This window comes from Ictalurus furcatus, chromosome 17, assembly GCF_023375685.1.
Source record: "Ictalurus furcatus strain D&B chromosome 17, Billie_1.0, whole genome shotgun sequence".
In the NCBI taxonomy this organism is placed as follows: Eukaryota; Metazoa; Chordata; class Actinopteri; order Siluriformes; family Ictaluridae; genus Ictalurus; species Ictalurus furcatus.
The window spans coordinates 8271827-8291693 of record NC_071271.1 but is presented as its reverse complement, the minus strand read 5'-3'; the positions used below and the strand labels follow the sequence as shown (position 1 = coordinate 8291693).

The 19867-nt window shown below is 38.8% G+C and overlaps 1 protein-coding gene across 1 annotated transcript in view; it reads left to right on the top strand.

Annotated features, from left to right (window-relative positions):
* Positions 1–19867, top strand: part of cadm1b (cell adhesion molecule 1b) — a 207219-nt gene that overhangs the window by 116981 nt on the left and 70371 nt on the right. The window contains exons 2-3 of the mRNA XM_053646293.1: positions 9754–9774; positions 19110–19256. Of these exons, the coding sequence (XP_053502268.1) occupies positions 9754–9774; positions 19110–19256 (168 nt within the window). The remainder of the gene's footprint in view (positions 1–9753; positions 9775–19109; positions 19257–19867) is intronic.

The following is a 19867-nucleotide window of genomic DNA, read 5'->3' as shown; positions in this document are numbered from 1 at the left end:
TTTAACTTATTCCACTCTTAAACGTCAGTGAAGTTCATAAACTGTCTCAGCCAGATGCCCTGTGGAGTTTTCTAGCAAATTTTCTAATCTAATGTGACTGAGTCAGCAAGCTAACTATCTTTCCAAACATCAATGTCTTTCCAAAATCAAGGATTTTTTTGTTGTTTATTGCTGACAGAAACATCCACCTAATAGTATTTGTTCGGATTTACTTTAGTTTCAGGGTTTGTTCAATGCCAGAAAGATTAGAAAAGTTCATTGGACACAATAAAATAATCTACTACAAAGCTGGGTTGAAGTACTACTGCTAGTCAAAATGGGATCCATTTCATTATAACGGCTGTATAGAGCTTAGTAAGGTGGTGTTTAGGATAGGCTACTGCCGATAGACAAAAAAATTAAAACGAATAGTGCACCTCCTATTCATATTCATATTTGCACCCTTCAAGCTCATGCCTGCATCACAGGAAAGTAAAAACCTTCTGCTGATGTGGTGTTGTTTTGTTGTTGTTGTTTTTTTGTTTTGTACAGGATTCCAGTCCTGAAGTACAGCTCTAGTCTCAATGTGATGCCCTGTGAATCTTTCTGGCAATGTGCCTCCTATCTGTATTTCTTTTTTTTTTTCCTCTGTAGATCTGTATTTTTATCTATTTAGAACACAGTATCTGTTCGATCCAAATATTGTATTCATGTTTAGTTCAATTTTTCAGAATATTATAATGCTCAGTATCAACAACGGCTGTCTTGCAGTAGCCTCATGCCAGTTTCACAATAGTTATCCTTTCTCTGGTTATAAAGCATGAAGTTTCTGAAATATAACTGTAGCACATACAAGTCACAAAGCAGACAAAGTGAAAGACTTTGAGACCCTCAAGGCAAATATTTCACTTAACCATCAAGAGCTTATTAGATCCAAGTTAATGCGGGAGAATATTAATCCAAAATTCTTTCACATGTAAAGACAGCTCTTCATTCATGGCTATGAGATGTAGAGGCACACTGATCAGAGGTGAGATATTCTGTCATAACATGCGTACAAAACAGCCTCTAAAAACTGGTATTTCAGTGGCTAAGCCATACTTCTCAGTTACTCGCAGGGATGTGGGGCCAGATGGAGGTTAAATAGGAGCTGCTGTGCACCAGGCTTCTTGCCAGTCAAATGTGATTGCTATGAGGTGCAAATTAACAACAAATTAAACAGATAATTAAACAGTCAATCAATATGACATATTCTACTGTGGAGCCAGGTAAAGCGGTGCCGCGGGTGAAACTGTGTGAAAAAAATGGACTGTATGATAACCATACAAGCCAATATTAAATCATAGTATATGGTTTTTTTTAAAAAAAACCTGCTGATTATTAAATGACATAACATTGCATCATCCATCAGTAGTTTATCAGAACAGCATAGAAATATCGTTCCTAAGATATTACTTTGACTTCTCTTGTCATGTTTGACCTGTAAAAAGAAGTCTACTGTTAATAACCTTTATTTTTTTTCATGGCACAGTTTTTATTCTTGTGACATCTTCTGTACTGGTGTCTCATAAAATGAATAATAATATAGTAACACAGATATCTTGAACATATTGTATTGTCATACGAGTATATTTTCATACTCCTGAACAATGTGTAGGTGAGAAGAGGTATAGGCTCATAACACATCGCTGTTTAATTCCGTATTGATGAGAAGGTGTGGATGATTTTTAAAAATATATATAACTCTGTCAGTAGTGTGACTGTAATTCACATCTCAGGTTTGTATTAGTGTGCTCGTTCTAATACTTTAATCTTTTCTGTATTAACAGCTCATTCACAGGGACTTGTATGGCAGATGCTTCATATAATATAAGACTAATAATAAACTGATTTAAAAAAAACATGTTGACATCATCAGGACAGAGGGCTTTCCGGTTTTTCAGTAGCATGGTGATCTGTGTTGTCTAATTAACATCAAGAGAGAGAAACAAAGAGAAGCTGGAGAGATTGACTGTTTATAACTGCTCTAATGTAAGCGATAATAGGAACTTATCTCATGGATGTTCCACAACATTAAATGTAGCTATAAACAGCTAAAAGTACAATGTGTCAAGCATCATTTAATTAAAAATGTGTAATAAGTGGCAAATTTCTGTGGTTTTAGCAGAATTCAACACTTCCAGATGCAGTGCTGTTGTGGGAATATTTTCAACTTTGGGATAGTAATGGCACTCTGCTTTGTGGCTCTCTACATCACATCACCCAGTCATTGATTATTTTATATACAAGTTTGGTGATGGTTGAAGGTTGATCTGTGATGAGAGATGACATTGATTTATGGTTAGCACGTTTGCCTCACACCTCCAGGGTTGGGGGATCAATTCCCATTTCCACCCTGTGTGCGTTGAGTTTGCATGTTCTCCCCGTGCTTCGGGGGTTTCCTCCGAGTACTACAGTTTCCTCCCCCAGTCCAAAGACATGCATTGTAGGCTGACTGGCATTTCAAATTTGTCCATAGTGTGTGAATGTGTGTGCGAGTGTGCCCTGTGACGGGTTGGCACCCCGTCCAGAGTGTCCCCTGTCTCATACCCCGAATCCCCTGGGATAGGCTCCAGGCTTCCCGTGACCCTGTGTAGGATAAGTGGTACAGAAAGACAATGGCTAGATAATGTAAGTGATAATAGGAAGTAACTTTTCTTGCTGATTCTCCACAAAAATAATGTAACTACAAACAGTTAAAAGCATGACGTGGTGTTCATTAATAAATTCAGTATTGTAACCATTAGGAAATAGCTGTGGTATAAGAGGAATAAAGTGTTTTGGCATGCGCTGTTATTTGAAAATAATCACCTTTAGTTAATGCACACTAAAATCTCGCATTTTATTTACCCACATAGGTCCAGAATGTACACACAGTTGTCATGTGAAGGAGGTTAGGACGGATGCAAGTGCAGATAAGAGCTTTATTATAGGAGAGAGAGGCAGACAAATCCAAAGCGTGAAACACAGGCATAGTAAAACAGGCAAATGTTCAGACGATCGGTGAACAGGCATAAACGAGGCAAAACGATAATCGAAAAACGAGGACGAGAACAGGGTCAAAATTATGGCACAGAAACAAGGAACAAAGGCTTGGCACAGTGATAAAACTCAATACTCCGTGATGAACAAAGACACCCAAGGGATTTAAATACTAAATGAAATCAAGGGTGAAACACACAAAAAAAGCTGTGTACAGTGATGACACATAAGGGAAACACCCAACGACAATACAGGGACAGAGACAGGAGAGAAATCATAACAAATACACGTGTCAAACGTTAACAAAGTCAATGTCAATGAAACCCAGAAGCGCGCTTCAAGCTTTGCAAGGGGAAATCGTGACAACAGTGAAAAGTTAACACTATAGGTTTAACTGAATGCTGGAGATTTTAATATTAATGCACTTGTAAACCAGATGCTTCAATGACTATGTTTACATGGACAGCAGTAATCTAATTATTGACCTTACTCTGAGTAAGATAATAATGTGATTAAGGTGTTTATATGAGTCGCTTTTAGAATATTCCTTTCATGTACCCGTTTTACATGTTATAGAACATAATTAGACACACTTCATCTTCGTTATGGTATCGTATACAGTTTTGGGTGTTTTTATCTATTTTTTTATGAACGTTTTAAGTGGAGTTAATTATTTGTCATGCTGTACATGCAAATAGACAACTGCTTGAAGCCGTGGGCTGCGTCCCAAACCGCGTACTTACCGTCTATATAGTAGCCGAGATACATGTATTTTTTTCCCAATACAGGCCTATAGTAGGCAAGTATGCCGTTTGGGATGCGGCCGTACTCTCTTGTTCGCCGTAAAACGGTTGAGCACTGCCGTGTGTGATCGTGTCCTGCCGCAAAATGCGGTGAAAACTCTCACACGACGTTAATAAAGGGATTAAGGTGTTTACATGTCTGTAATACAAGTCGATAATGCGACTAAAACAGGAGTAACATGTCTTAATTCGATTTGTGTTTACTTCGAGTATGACCTTAATCAGATTAAGGTAATTAAAAATTGCTGTTTACATGGTAGTTTCTTAATCACAGTATTGTCTTAATAGGGTTAATAGTGGATTATTGTTGTCCATGTAAACGCACTGATTGTGAATTTAAATGCCACACAAACATTTGTTATATGTTATATTTGTATAATATTTCATTTTAACTGTGCCATCCATGATTTTTTCCTTCTTTCGGATTTTGAATGGCATTGATTTTAGCTGTAGTAGTGAATGACATTTTCAGGTGATGTCTGTACAGTTTGTTCTAGTATAACACCTTTGCAAGGTTTATTAAAGGCTGTTTTTGCTTTCGTCAGTTGATAAAGGGCAGTTCACGGTGCCGTAATCTCCCACCACGCTCTTTAAACGTGGTGAGATCACACAGCAAAAATGTCAAATGATTAACTGTCGCTCATCCTTTTTATTACAGAATTAGGTAGTCTGTAATACATCACTGGCAGCTGAAGCAGCTGCACAACATATTCCTAACTCACAATGATTTAGAATTCACACAGGAGCCACTCTACAAACGTTTCATATTTTTATCGACGTCCAGCTCTGAGCCTACGAATAACGCGTTTGCCAAAATGTAGTAAGAGACTGTATTTAGGAAGAAAATGTCATTCCGTCTATGAATGAAAGCGTTTTATTTGCTCAGCATGCTCTTTAAAGAGTTTGTCATTGAATCAGTGGAGATTTCAGATCTATCCATGACAGCAATGTGTTCTTTTTTATCTTATATTGATTTTATCTTTAGATTTTATCTTTTATCTCTTTTTTTCCACCCTCACAGCTCCTTTCATGATAGGCATTTAAAGCACTAATTAAGAGCATGCACTGAAATACTGTGACTAACAACCGAATGCAAGCGGGTTCAAATTCTTCACCCCTTTCCTCCTTCAGCATGGCAGCTCAAGAAGAATCGAGGGGTCTTCAGCGGGCCCTGCTGTGCTGTGAGGTTTTTTGTGCGTTATAAATGTGTACATTGTATAAGTAACACAATCAGCTATTTTCAAAACAGATCACCATGCATGAAAAAATGCACTTTAACCTAGCAGTCTTTGTGTGTCTGAATGCTAAATGGTCAGCGTATCATTGCATCCATTATCATTTGTTTCCCACATTTACTGTTTATATGTTTAGGCTTTATACGTTTCCATCACCAAACACATTTGCACTCAGCCCTCACACCCGCGACTGATTTATGGCTATGATTTGACTGAGAGAAGGCAAGTAGGAAATTGAAAAAATGGCGGCCGCAGATTGGAAATTCAGCGTTGATTATAAACTGCGAGGAGAAACAAAAAAGGTGCACATTCCTGTTTTTTTTTTTTCTCCGCACGAAAAATGCAGCAGGTGTTTCTGACAGGTGTCTGATTGTGGCTCCCTAGTAGACATTAAAATAGCAAACAAATTGAGGCAGCGTTTGTGCGGAGCTCTTGAATGGAATTGTGGCTCACAGATGCTGTTATATGATCACTGAATGCAGTGAGTGAATAGCACAGGTGCTGTGCAGAGACTGATAGCCAGACACACCACTTCTAGGTTGTCACAAAAATCCTTGCAAGCCAATGCATTCCGTATTGTCTGAATGATTTCCGATAGAGGTGAAATAAGGTTAATGTCTCATTTAGTAGTAATGCTCATGCTCATTAAAAAGTGCATTAGATCCAGCGTATTACTCTTGAAGTAGTATTAAAAACACATTCGCAATAAACAAACAAATTCTTGGAAAATGTATAAGTGTATCATTTTTTATTCAGCAGTAGCAGTAGTATCTGTGATCGTGACGTAAAATTCGGTTTATCAGGCCAGTGCAGGGTGATGGATAAGATCACAGACAGCACTGAGTGCAACTTCAGCATCCTGAGTGCCATTGACCCTGCTGAGAGGATGACATATCCTGTCAGTTCTCTTCATCCTGATGTCCTCATTATCCTCCTCTTCCTTCTCCTGTCCTGCTGATGTGCTTCCTGAGACAGGAACCTGCACCTTCTGATTCTGAATAAGAGTGAGAAATGTGCCATCACTCTTTCTTGAGCATGAAGCATTGTATTAAGTGGAAAGTAGTTAAATAACTGTACTTAACCTAATCACTTTAGAGGATTTGTGATTTACCTGAGTATAATTAATCAATATCTCATGAGTAAGAGCGCAGTTATACTGAATATCAGCACGGCTGTGATTTGGCCATAAGCACAAACCTACAGGGCGAGTGCTGTAGCTAATCACAGCTGTGCCGATAGTCAGTATAACCTCATGATTGCGAGTGCAATGTTGCTCTTATACAACAGCTCTATAAACAATTAATATTTAAAACATATATTAGCCATATTTATAACAGATTCATACCAGGGTGTTTGGATGCCACAATTAGTCTCCTCTACATATGGGTCGTCTTTTAGTCTCATTGGTTCTTAGCCCTGATCCTAACCTTAACTTTGACAACTTTTTGTGCAAATTGTCTCATGCAACTTCTTATGAAATTGAGTAAAATGAAGTGCAAGACCATGTTCAAACTTCCAAGAATTCACAATTTCACTTTGACAAGTATATTTTTTTGACTTTCACTTCTAATTGAGTACGATTTTGATGCAATACTCATACTTTCCCCTTATATATAAGGGATAATATTACCATATAAAAGTTCTGTGGACACCTGATTAAGGTGCATTAGCCTGAAAACCCAGAAACAGTGGCAGATTCTGGCACAGTGCTTCAAGCAGCACTGTCGTGATATTCTTTATTCTACCTTTGAAATGTGAAGTGTGTGGCAGCTCTGCCATTATTGATCACATCTAAAACCAGATTTTTACTAATTATCTGGGTGGACTACCGCAGTATACAAGCCAAGCTGATGATCCTCTGAAGGTAACTGCTCACATTTTACCAAGATGTGTGTATGATTGAGAGGGTTGTATCTTCAGCAGGGTTCGTTCTTAACATCTTTGTGGTATGTATCATTTACAAATGTCTCTTTAGATTGTTGAAGGTGACACTGTGCTAACTACTTGAAGCTCCACTTGTGTTTTTTTTTCTTTCAGATTTAATGCTTGAAAAGTGGTGAGAGTAATACTATTAATAACATTTACAAGAAGTTGTATAATTTCATGTGGAAAATAGGGACCCCACTGGCTGGTATTTCTTTAAGTTCTCCTAGTGTTCATGATTGCCAGTTCCCACTGTATAAATCTGAGCGCAAATCTCATGCAAAATGTGTAATATTATTAAGATACAATGTGGGTTTTCTCAGGGTTTTCCAGTTTCCTCTATCCTCCCATAAACCTGGTGTATTGGCTACACTAGATTGTCCCTATGTGTGAATGTGTGGCGTTCAATTCAGGAAGTATTCCCGCCTCCCAGTCTAATGATTTGGTCTCCAGATAAATGTATCAATGAATGAAGTAACTAAACCTATAACCCATCTCTATCTCTAACCTTAACTATTTGCAATTTTTCATATAAGTTGGCTTGGGTAAATTATTCCATCCCAATATCTGCCCATAACTCCTCGACATTGCATTTATTTTTCAGTCTGAATAGACAACTTTTTTGTATTCGTAGACACTCATGATTGGCTAGCTTAACTCTAAACTAAAAGGCAGCAAGGACTAACTCATCCTTCCCACCCCAATGACAGCATTGTCAATCACTGCTGTGAAATAATCCTCTGCCTGCATAGGATTCATCCCCTCCTGTGAAGAGTAGATAACAGTGCACCTCTATCCACCTGAATGGCATCAAACGCTAAATCTGTCTATCGCAGTCACGTCAGGAGACTGACAGTGGTCTAATCACCATCCTGCTGCCGTGTCATAACGAGCGCCAGCTCTATTGACCGAGGCATGTAGGGTGTTGAGGCTGAATATGTAGGGGTTGCGAGTTTTCTCGTGAAGGAGTCATTAGCTGCTGGTTCAACCATGAACCATGGTAATGGCCTTCGCTAATGAAGTTACATCACTTGCAGCATTCAAAAATGTGTTTTACTTTGGTGAGGTATGCTTGGCGGAAAGCTTACAATTTTGAGGAGTCGTAAGCCTCTGCCTCAGATTGAGCCTTAGTACATTGATGTAGTCCAAGCATTCAGTATTTAGCATTTTGCTGTTACTGCAGGTGAATGTGTGTGCAGTGTGTTGTTCTCTGCTGCTGAATTGCTGAGTAGATCTTATGAGAGATTACAGACTACAGAAATTTTGGTCACAAGTACAACCCCAATTCCAAAAAAAGTTGGGACGCTGTGTAAAATGTAAATAAAAACAGAATGCAATGATTTGCAAATCTTATAAACCCATATGTTATTCACAATAGAACATAGAAAACATATCAAATGTTCAAACTGGGTAAATGTACCATTTTAAGACCTTATTTTTTTCTTAAATTTGTGCATTTGCTCAGTTTAAACATTTGATATGTTTTCTATGTTCTATTGTGAATAACATATGGGTTTATGAGATTTGCAAAATCATTGCATTCTGTTTTTATTTACATTTTACACAGCGTCCCAACTTTTTTGGAATTGGGGTGGTATTACTTGGATAAATTACGTTTATGACATTTTTTCTCTTACAGTGTAGCAATATAAACTATTAAAACATTAAATTGTTTATTTCACAGATTTTTCCACTTACAACCACCATGACCACCCACTCCGCACAAACATTATATTTCAGTTTGTCATTATTACATATATGTCAATTTGTTTTAGAAACCTTACAGACCACACCTGCAAGAGGGGAAACCTGAAATCATATTGTATATTTTCTCAGAATCAGTTTTTTTTAAAAAATATATATATTTAGAACCAAAAATGAAACATGTTCATTCTTATCTCTAATTAAGAGGATATTACAGAGAAAATTATCAAAACCTTAATAACTGTGAGATATGTCAGATTTATGTTTTTTTTTTTTTTAATGACATTAAAAATAAAACATTTATAACAGCATGTGGTAGTTTCTTGATTACATTTATGGTACTTTGCTGATGCCCTTATGCAGAGTGATTAAACAATAAAACACAAATGACTCCAGTAAACTATTCTGCAAATGTCTTTCCTTCAAGAGTGTTCACAGTGAAATCAATATTTTAATTTCAACATCATGTCAGGGATTGGAGATGAAGGCAGATGTAAGTGCAGGCTATTTATTATCAAATTAAACAAGAACAGAACAATAAGAAAGTAACAACAATGAACATGAATGACTACATGGCGAGAAACGCATGCAGACTAGAGATGACAATAGTTAAGACAAGACAAACTCTTGACAAAGAAACAGAAAAGCCTTATGACCAGGTCATGTGATGTGCTTCGGCTGATGGGAAATTTAGTTTCTGTGCCGTTACTTGTGTTGACATGACATCATCAGAAGGCTGTATTTTATTTTTTATTAAGAATGCAAATTTACTCACATTTAATTAGATGAAGCCTAATTTACATTAAAAAAATAGTATTTTCAAAAACTTATATAAAAAAAAATATTTGTAAGAAATTACTCTAGTCAGTAATCAACTATGATGTCTGTTGTTTAGAAAAATGACCCTGTTCACCTGTAGTGTCTTACTTTAACTCTGAAATGCTGTAGCGAGTTGAATTCAGGTTATATTATGTCTGCTAGTATTGCACTGTCCATATCATGTTTCCATGCTTGGCATTGTACAGTGAAAAACCAAAATTCCATGTTTTAACATGTATGTCATATCTTTTGTCCCTGTGCTTCCTCAGGAGCTACCCAGATAATAACAGGTATATTTTATTTACTTCTATAATATTGTAATAATTGTATTTGCTGTACTTTTTAGAGAGTTTTTATAGTGCATTGTTGGCTTGTCTATTTGCATGCCCTCCAACAAAAACATTAAATACCATACACATGCCTGCTGTTTCTGCATTTATGGTATTGCAAATCAAAATATATTTCAGCTCTATTCAGTGACCTTCCCTTTCACAGGAGTTTATAAGTGTCACAGTTTAAAAGGTTTAAGAAGAATTTCAAGTTCTTTTGAAGGGTGTTGGGGGAAGTAGCTCAGTATTTCTCAGGGAGCTGATCCTCCTGGTGCAAAATAGCCAAGGCCAAGGAAAATGAATGAGTTGACCCAGCAACCCTGTGGGAAAATGTATTTCTACTAGAGATAAATGGAAACATTCACGTTAACATTCACATCAACTGATGCCTATACAACCCCAATTCCAAAAAAGTTGGGATGCTGTGTAAAATGTTGGTATGGGGCAACAAAAGGCTGAAAAAGCAAGTATTACTAAAAAGAAACAGCTGGAGGAACATTTTGCAACTATTTAGGTTAATTAGCAACAGGTCAGTAACATGATTGGGTATAAAAAGAGTATCTTTGAGAAGCAGAGTCTCTCAGAAGTAAAGATGGGATGGAATCTGGATGGAAGCATATGTTGCTCTAAAACCTGTATATACCTTTCAGCATTGATGGTGCCTTTACAGATGTGCAAGCTGCCCTTTCCATAGGCACTAATGCACCTTCATACCATCAGAGATGCAGGCTTTTGAACTGAGTGCTGATAAAAAGCCGGATGGTCCCCCTCCTCTTTAGTGCTCTTTAGTTTAGAGGCCACGGTGTCCATGGTTTCCACAAAGAATTTCAAATTTCGATTCGTTTCCACTTTGCCGCAGTCCATTTTAAATGAGCTTTGGCCCAGAGAAGACGGCGGCGTTTCTGGATAATGTTCAAATATGGCTTCTTCTTTGCATGATAGAGCTTTAACCAGCATTTGTGGATGGCACGGTGAACCGTGTTCACAGACAATGTGTTCTGGAAGTGTTTCTGAGCCCATGCAGTGATTTCCATTACAGAACCATGCCTGTTTTTAATGCAGTGCCGCCTGAGGGCCCGAAGATCACAGGCATGCAATATTGCTTACTTTTCCAGCCTTTTGTTGTCCTCATCCCAACTTTTTTGAGATGTGTTGTGGCCATCAAATTCAAAATTACCTTATTTTTTGGCATAAAATGATACATTTACTCAGTTTAAACATTTAATATGCTTTCTATGTTCTATTGTGAATAATATATGGTCTTATGAGATTTGCAGATCATTGCATTCTGTTTTTATTTACATTTATTTGCATTTTACACAGCGTCCCAACTTTTTTGGAATTGGGGTTGTACAATCTATATAGAGCATTTCCTCCACAATAACCATGGAGGTGATGCAAAAGATTACAGTGTTCTCCCACACATGCCCAGGGTGTTTTGTGCGCCTCACTACCCAGTTCAGTTAAAAGAAAATTCAGCACAAGTGTATTCACAGAGCACACATGAATAGGTCAATTTCAGTAACATTTCAATCAATTTTAGGCAGTGCAGCAAATAATAGAAGAGAATGAAAATAATTTTCAATCCTGATCAATTTTGGTTGGCTGTCACTAGAAAGATCACGACCTAGTCTTTATGAAATACATTCCAGACCTGAATGGATTGGCATTTTAGTACTTCTTGGTGTATTATCTTTGGTTTAAAACATGAAGGACAAACTCTCCTTCTTTGTACTCCTTCATGGAGGAAAATATTCACTCAATGTTCCATTTGTAACTGCAGCATTCTCACCTTTATCACATTTATGCTGGCAAGCAGCATTTGTGTAGAAGATCACACTTTGTGTAGGTCAATACACTATATGGCCAAAAGTATGTGGACAACAGACCATCACATCTATATCTGGGTCTTCCACAAATTGTTGCCACAGAGTTGGAAGCACACGTGTACAGTATAGTATGTTTTTGTACACTGCAGCATTAGGTGTCAGAACACATAGTGCATCGCGCTTTTCTGCGTATGGAGCTTCATAGCCGCAGACCCATAAGAGTGCCCATGCTGACCCCTGTCCACCATCAAAAGTGCCTTCAATGGGCATGTGATCATCAGAACTGGATCATGGAGCAATAGAAGAAGGTTGCCTACCTGGGGATAAGATGGCACCAGGATGCACTATGGGATGAACGCAAGCTGTCAGAAGCAGATTGATGTTCTGGGCAGTGTTCTGCTGGGAAACCTTGTGTCCTGGCATTCATGTGGATTTTACTTTGACACATACCACCTACCTAAACATTGATGCAGGGCAAGTACACCCCTTCATGGCAATGGTATTCCCTAATGGCCTCTTTCACTAGGATAATGCTTCCTGCAACACTGCCAAAATTGTTCAAGAAAGGTTTGAGGAACATGACAAAGAGTTCAAGGTGTTGACTTGGCCTCCAAATTCCCCAGATGTCAATCCGATTGAGCATCCGTGGGATGTGCTAGACAAACAAGCCCAATTCATGGAGACCACACTTCGCAACTTCTAGAACGTAAAGGATCTGCTGCTAATATCTTGGTGCCAGATGCCATAGCACATCTTCAGAGGTCTTGTAGAGTTCATGTCTTGACAGGTCAGAGCAGTTTTGGTGGCACAAGGGGGATCTATATAATATTAGGCAGGTGGATTTAATGTTATGCCTATGTATATTCACACACATAAGAATTGTGGCTGTAATAATAAAGACTAAAATTGGTTATCCCAGAATATATGTGGTTATCCCCTATTCACAACATTCTCATGTTGATCATTCAACACACATAATGTTTGATCTCATAGTATACAGCTATACTGTATAAGAGCAATGATTTATTATCCGGGGTTCCCAGGAGAGGACGAGTTCCCTTTTGAGTCTGGTAGATCTCTAGGTTTCTACCTCATGGCGTCTCAGCCAATTTCTCCTTGTCGCCTCTGACTTACTCACTGGGATCTAAATCTACATATTATTTTTGGAAAGTTGTCAATAGCTGTTTTTACACTTGGCTCGAGACAGCACCCAGGACCTATTCTGGGCTTGTTTGGGGAAGGGGCTCTTAAACATAGGTTGGCGTTCTCATTGAAGAATTCTTGGGGAAGAATTGTGGATCAGTTCTGTAATTCCATATGCCACTTTTATGCACACAGGTTTGCAAAATGGACAACACTTGGTACAAAATTTAAATTACAGTATTTTCATGAATATAGAATTTCTTATATATATGCTAGAGACCACACTACAAGATGCAAACCTCTCATGAGCATTAAAAATCAGAAGGCCATATTGGAAATCACAAAGAAACAAAAGTTCTTAAATCAAGATTAACCTCTACCAAAGTGATAGAAAGACCAAATTGTGGAGAAAGAATGGATCTGCTCATGATCCAAAACATACAAGCTCATCCGTCAAGCATGGTGGAGTTAGTGTCATGGTTTTGGTTTGCATGGCTTATTCTGGAATGGGCTCACGAATCATTATTGATGATGTAACTCATGATGGTAGCAGCAGAAGGAATTCAGAAGTCTACAGAAACAATCTGTCTTCCAGTTTACAGAGAAGTGCATCCAGTCTAATTGGGAGGAACTTCATTATGCAGCAAGACAAAAAGCACTGCCAACTTAACAAAGGACTTCATCGAGGGGAAAAGTGGAAGGTTTTAGACTGGCCAAGTCAATCACTAGACCTTAACCCAGTTGAGCATGCATTTCGCCTCCTGAAGAGGAGACTGATGGAAGAAACAACCCAAAACAAACAACTGTAAGAAGCTGAAGTACAAGCCTGGAAAAGCAACACAAAAGAAAAATGCAACAGTTTGGTGATAACACTGGGTCACCGGCTTGATGCAGTTATTGGGTAATTTGCCACCAAAGGTGCTATGTTTTAAGTTGTTTAACACATATAGATGTAAATATCAGGAAATTAAAGATTAAATTCTGATCTATAGTCTCATTCATATTTTTATCTCAAAACCAAATGTCTTCAATGTATAGCAAAAAAAAAAAAGAAAACAATAGGACTGGCCTTGCTGTTCCTAAAACTTTCAGAGGGCACTGTAGATAACAAAATGCAAATAAATGTAAAATTTAAAATTTTCCTGATACTTTGGTCATTGTTTTATAGCAATCTGGGTGTGCCAGTGAAAATAAATAATGTTTTGTAATAAAACAGAGTAATATGGTTTTGAAATCACTCACTAAATATGATAATATAATAACATAATAAAACATGTTAATAATGCATTATACATTAAATAATATTTACATTTGTGGATTATATACATGCAGTTATTGAATCAAGCACTTAATAAAAACTCATGTTTCAGCCATTTTTCACATTCTCTTATGCAATTCATTTATTCCTTTTCCTTGGAGAGTGTCTGATTAAGCAGGCACATTTTAATCAAATCTTTAAAAACCATGAAGTGATGACAGCACAGCTGATTTGCATCCTGACCACACATTTCAATTATACTTTTACATTCACAAGCAGACACACTGTATTTAATATATAATGTTATGCCCACAGTATTAACCACATAATTAACATCTCCACTGATCCTGATTGTTTCAGATCAAGTGAGGGTTTTGTTCTCAGGTTGAATGTTAGAAGGATTTAGAGCTGTGGTTTGTAGTGAGATGGGATCAGAACAGCAGGCTTTCCTTTGAGGATTGATGAAGGGGTTTGTGTGCTGCTCCTCCTCCCCCTTTCCCTTACTCAAGCACAGACACCACTAACCACTCCACTGACCCTTACCTGATTCTCCTGCTCGTTCATCCATCAAAGGATAAATCCAGGCCACTGTATATTTTTTTCAGCAGGACCTACTAACCACACTGCACTGAGTTCTTGCTTGACAGTTGAGCCTATTCTGAAATAAAAAGAAAGAAATGCTGCAGCCATGACCCTGCTGTGAATGGACAAGACAATGCATGTTCCTAAAGAACCTCTTCTTCTCTTGAGCAGGTTAACTTATTAATCAACACTTTTCTATAGTGCACACTTTACGCAGCCCAGGTATTAACCTGCTTCAGTTACAGTATACACTATATGGCTTGATGATGATGGTCAGGTTTGTGGACACCTGACCATCACACACATATGTGGTTTGTCCCCAAACTGGTGCCACAAAGTTGGAAGCACACAATTGTATAGGATGCCTTTGTATGCTGTAGCATTACAATTTCCCTTCACTGGAACTAAGAGGCCAAAACCTGCTTCAGCATGACAATGCCCCTCTGCACAAAGTGATGTCCATGAAGACTTGGTTTGCCAAGTTTGGAGTGGAAGACGGGGCGCACGGTGGCTTAGTGGTTAGCCGCACTCCTCCAGGGTCAGGTGTTCAATTCCCACCATGGCCCTGTGTGTGCGGAGTTTGCGTGTTCTCCCCGTGCTGCGGGGATTTCCTCCGGGTACTCTGGCTTCCTCCCCCAGTCCAAAGACATGCGTGGTAGGCTGATTGGCATGTCTAAAGTGTCCGTAGTGTATGAATGGGTGTGTGAATGTGTATGTGATTGTACCCCGCCTTGTGCCCGATGCTCCCTGGGATAGGCTCCAGGTTCTCCGTGGCCCTGAAAAAAGGATAAGCGGTATAAAAGATGGATGGATGGTTGGATGGAGTGGAAGAACTTGAGTAGCCTGCACAAAGCATTGACCTCAACCTCACTCATTTTGGACCTTTGGGATGAACTGGAACGCTGACTGCACCCGGGCCTCCTCATCCTACATCAATGACTGACCTCATTAAAGTTTTTATGGCTGAATGAGCACACATTCCCACAGTCACACTCCAAAATCTAGTGGGAAAGCTTCTCAGAAGAGTGGAGGTTATTAAAACAGCAAAGGGGGACTAAATCTGGAATGGGATATTCAAAATGTACATTTGAGTGTTATGGTCGGGTGTCCTCTCACTTGGAGGAAAACTCTATCTGGCCATATGTATGAACTCACAGATGCCCATGATTGGTCGGGGCTCTGTGATTGATAAAGGAGAGACATTATGCCACTCCTCCCTAAAAGCACAGACAATTTTGCTCTCTTGGGCTTCTGGCCACAGATGGCTGTGATGAACGCTGAGGGAAAATACTTTTCTGTTGCTCCACTTGGGATCCCTGGTGTTAGCTTCCACTTTTAAGATTTGTTTGGTTTCAGGGCTACCAAATCATTACTGGGCAACAAACTGGAGCTTTTACTACTTGCCTGGAGATCATACATCAGAAATACTGTCATGATCTTTGGTGCATTGCCTGATATAGTCATTCCTTCTTCATGTTATGCTACTTTAGAGATCCATGTGGCATTATGGTGAATCCTGTAAGATTGGTTGAATGGTGAATAACCTCTTGAAGTCACAGTACCTCTCAGAGAGTCTAAACGTACATTCCTCACTTTCATAACTAGATACCTATTACCCTACCCTATTTCACTGTAGTGTCTCAATGATGCATAGTCGTTACCAAATAATTGTGTTGGGTTCAAGACCACCTTAGCCAAGACTGCATCAAACCAGGACCATAGTGGGAGCATGGTGGCGTAGTGGTTAGCGGTTAGCACATTTACCTCGCACATCCAGGGTTGGGGGTTTGATTCCTGCCTCTGCCCTGTGTTTGTGGATCTTGCATGTTCTCCCCATGCTTCATGGGTTTCCTCTGGGTACTCCGGTTTCCTCCCCCAGTCCAAAGACCCGCTCTTCAATCGTCAATAGTGTGTGAATATGTGTGTTAGTGTGTGTGCAATTGTGACCTGCAATGGGTTGGCACCCCGTCCAGGTTGTCCCGCGCCCCGAGTCCGCTGGGACAAGCTCCAGTCTCCCCGATTCCCTGTGTAGGATAAGCAGTGTAGAAAATGGATCGATGGGTGGTGTTGAAAAAATATTTCAAGTCTTCATAGGTCGAGACCAAGACAACCAAGTAAAATTTCACCCCGAGATTATGACAAGACCAAGACGATTGATATATGGTCTCAAGACTAAGACTGGTATCGAGTACCACAACACTACTGAATAATATGCTTTAAGATTAATAGCTGAATAATATACCGCATTACGCACATGATAGTGGATTGGTCTCTGCAAGTCGAGCTTAGAAATAGCTCTTAAATGCAGAAATGTTGAAGATTATCCAAAGCCTAAAACACATCTGTCTTTATTTATCTAAATATCATAGCTCAGTCATCTTGAGAACAAACGCCTTTGGTGGATTCAATAATCCAGCATTTTTAGAGGAAAACAGAAGAAGAGAATTAAACCGTTTTATTGGATTTGTTCTCAAGAATATTCCCCAGCAGACAGTGAGCTGAAACCTTTTCCTGAGCCATTGACAGTCTTTCAAGCCAAGCCTGGAGGTTTCATTTATTTATTTATGTTTTCTTTTTATTTTTTTCCTCCCTCCGCAGTGCCAGTGTGGCAGTCTGAATCCCAGAGTCACGGATGTTTAACCTCAGGCACGGTCGCAGTTTGCGGCAGCACAGCATATCTCTTGTGTCTATGACACCCCGTGCCTGCTGTGCTCGCTAATACCCATTCATAAAGAAAAGCAATATTATATCCAACATTCCCACATGAGCAGGACATAATAATGTTGTTTACTTGCTTTATTTCCAGTGGTGGTGTGTTATACTGCACCTAGGCCAGGTGATTTGTGAATCATGTTAGCCAAGCTGTTTTCTCATTTATTTATTTATTTATGTACCTGTCGAAGTTGGGAAATTGAGGCGCTTTTTGTAGTCTTAAATATCACAAGGGGTTCGAGGTGGCTGATTGCTCGATCATGCAAATTTGCATTGCTTGTTTACTTTCCAGCTATCGTTAAAGGTTGCCTTTCTTATTGTGTGGGAGTTTGAGGTATTTAAAAGCATTCTGGCATTTTTTGGCTGTGGGAATATAAATCTAAACCAAGTGGATGTGCTTTCTCTAAACAGAAAAAAAAAAAATCAGTTGTGAGCATGAACATGAGCTGATATGATTGAGAGTGTTGCTGATTCTAATTAGCAACAGTTGTAAAAGGTTAGACTTAGTGTGTGGGAGAAGGTGGGTGGTTATGTTTATGCTTGTGTTTGTGTGTGTGTGTGTGTGTGAGTGTGTGTGTGTGTAGGCTTACATCGCAAGCAGATATTATGCCATCAAGAGCTTAGTGTTGATTGCCAGCCTCCATCACCATGTGTTTAGATGGAGAGGTCCGATAAAGTTCTGCCTTGAGCGGCAATTACCAGTTCTCTTCTCCCTGCTGTGATCTGCAGGCTTGTAGCGCAGCTGCTTCACACTCACCAGTTAAACACACGGCCGTGTAAAATCAATACGTCCAGAACACCAGGTTTTTAACATTCCCTGCGCAATTTCTAGCTTTTCTCTCTATGTAAATCCGACCGTGTTTGGCATGCTTGTTATAAAGTGTGTTTTAATACCAAGTTAGAACATCATTTGTATCCCTTTTACCATCTTATAACAAAAATTGGTGTAGTAAATTCATCATCCTTAGTATTTCCATAGTTTTTCAAAAAAATTGTCTACATAGTACGATTGTTTAAAGAAATAACATTATAGATATTGTGAGCTTTCAGTTTCTCCATTCCTGTAAGTGTAAGTGTATTAGTATGATAGTAAATCAAACTCTTTCTTTCATTTCCATTGGTCCATCTTTCAAATTGACCACTTTCTTACACGCCTAAAGAAAATGGGGTTGCATAAATAATAATACGGTTAAACTGATTTTACTATTTTTTCCTGTTCTTTATCAAGTTTGTTTATATTTTGCTGTTTCCATTACCATATTTGTAGCTGTGATTTTTTTTTTTTTGTCTCATCCTATGCTTTCCTCCTATTGGTGGCTTTTAGACGAGAGTCCGAGCATTAGAAATGCCAGACATTGCCAGAACATTTGTTGACTGTCTTTGGTCATGATTGCGTTAAATCAGCTGCCGGTGTGCACATTGTGTTATTTGCTTGAAGACCATCAATCTGATTACCAAAGAATAATTTTACGACGTGTGATCAAGTAAAAAAAAAAGCACAGTATGAGCACAGTATAAAAAAACTAAGACTTAAAATATTAAAGTACAAACATTCAGGAGGGTTTTTTGTTTGGTTGGGTTTTTTTTGTTTGTTTGTTTGAGAGATATTATGCTGTAAAAGTAGATAATAGTAGGAAAGTCTGTCTTATTAAGGTTTTGTCCCATTTTTTGCACTAATGCAGCCTCACTAATATATATCATGTTTAAAGATTTTTTTCATCGTTATGATCCAAAGTACTAAGAGATTGTGTTTTCTTCCTTTGGCTGTATAGCACAGGGTCAGAACCTGGTGACGGCAAACGTGTCCGTGATTGAGGGTGAAACGGCCACCATCAGCTGCCGGGTGAAAAACAACGACGACTCGGTCATCCAGCTCCTCAACCCTAACAGACAGACCATTTACTTCCGAGACGTCAGACGTAAGAATCGCTTCCTACTTTCACTCACATCAGGCACAGATATCTAGATGTAAGCAAGTTTATTTTTTTATACCTTCTTTCTTTTAAACCACTATTTCTGGTCTACAGAGCAGTTATATTTTGTTTGCCCTGCTCACAGCCTTGGACAATTCATCCTGTGCTTTCTCTTTAAGCCGACCATGGTTTGAACATTTCTTATTATTAGCAAGTGCAGCAAAGCATAGCATTGTTGACAAGGTCCTTCTAACAACTGACTGACAATGTGTAATTGTGTTGGCCTGATTAGAGCGCTCCGAATGGTCCATTTATATTCCAGCCTTGAGATTGTTTAGCTCTTCGTTGATGTACTGCATGCAAAGCATATAATAATGGCTTCTCTGCTTAATAAAGACCTTGATGAGCTGCTAAGTGACGGTCTGACCGGTAATCAGCGTCTTCTTTAGTCCATAAGAGGGAACCTCCTGCAGTTGTAATTCCTGCTGTTGGGGGAAAATGTTTTTGAGGCGCATTAAACAGTGATTGTTTCAAATATGAGCACAAGAAAGCTCTAATGTAATTCATATTATGTTGAATTGTGTGTGATCGGACTCAGGTAAGCTTCACTGTGAGGA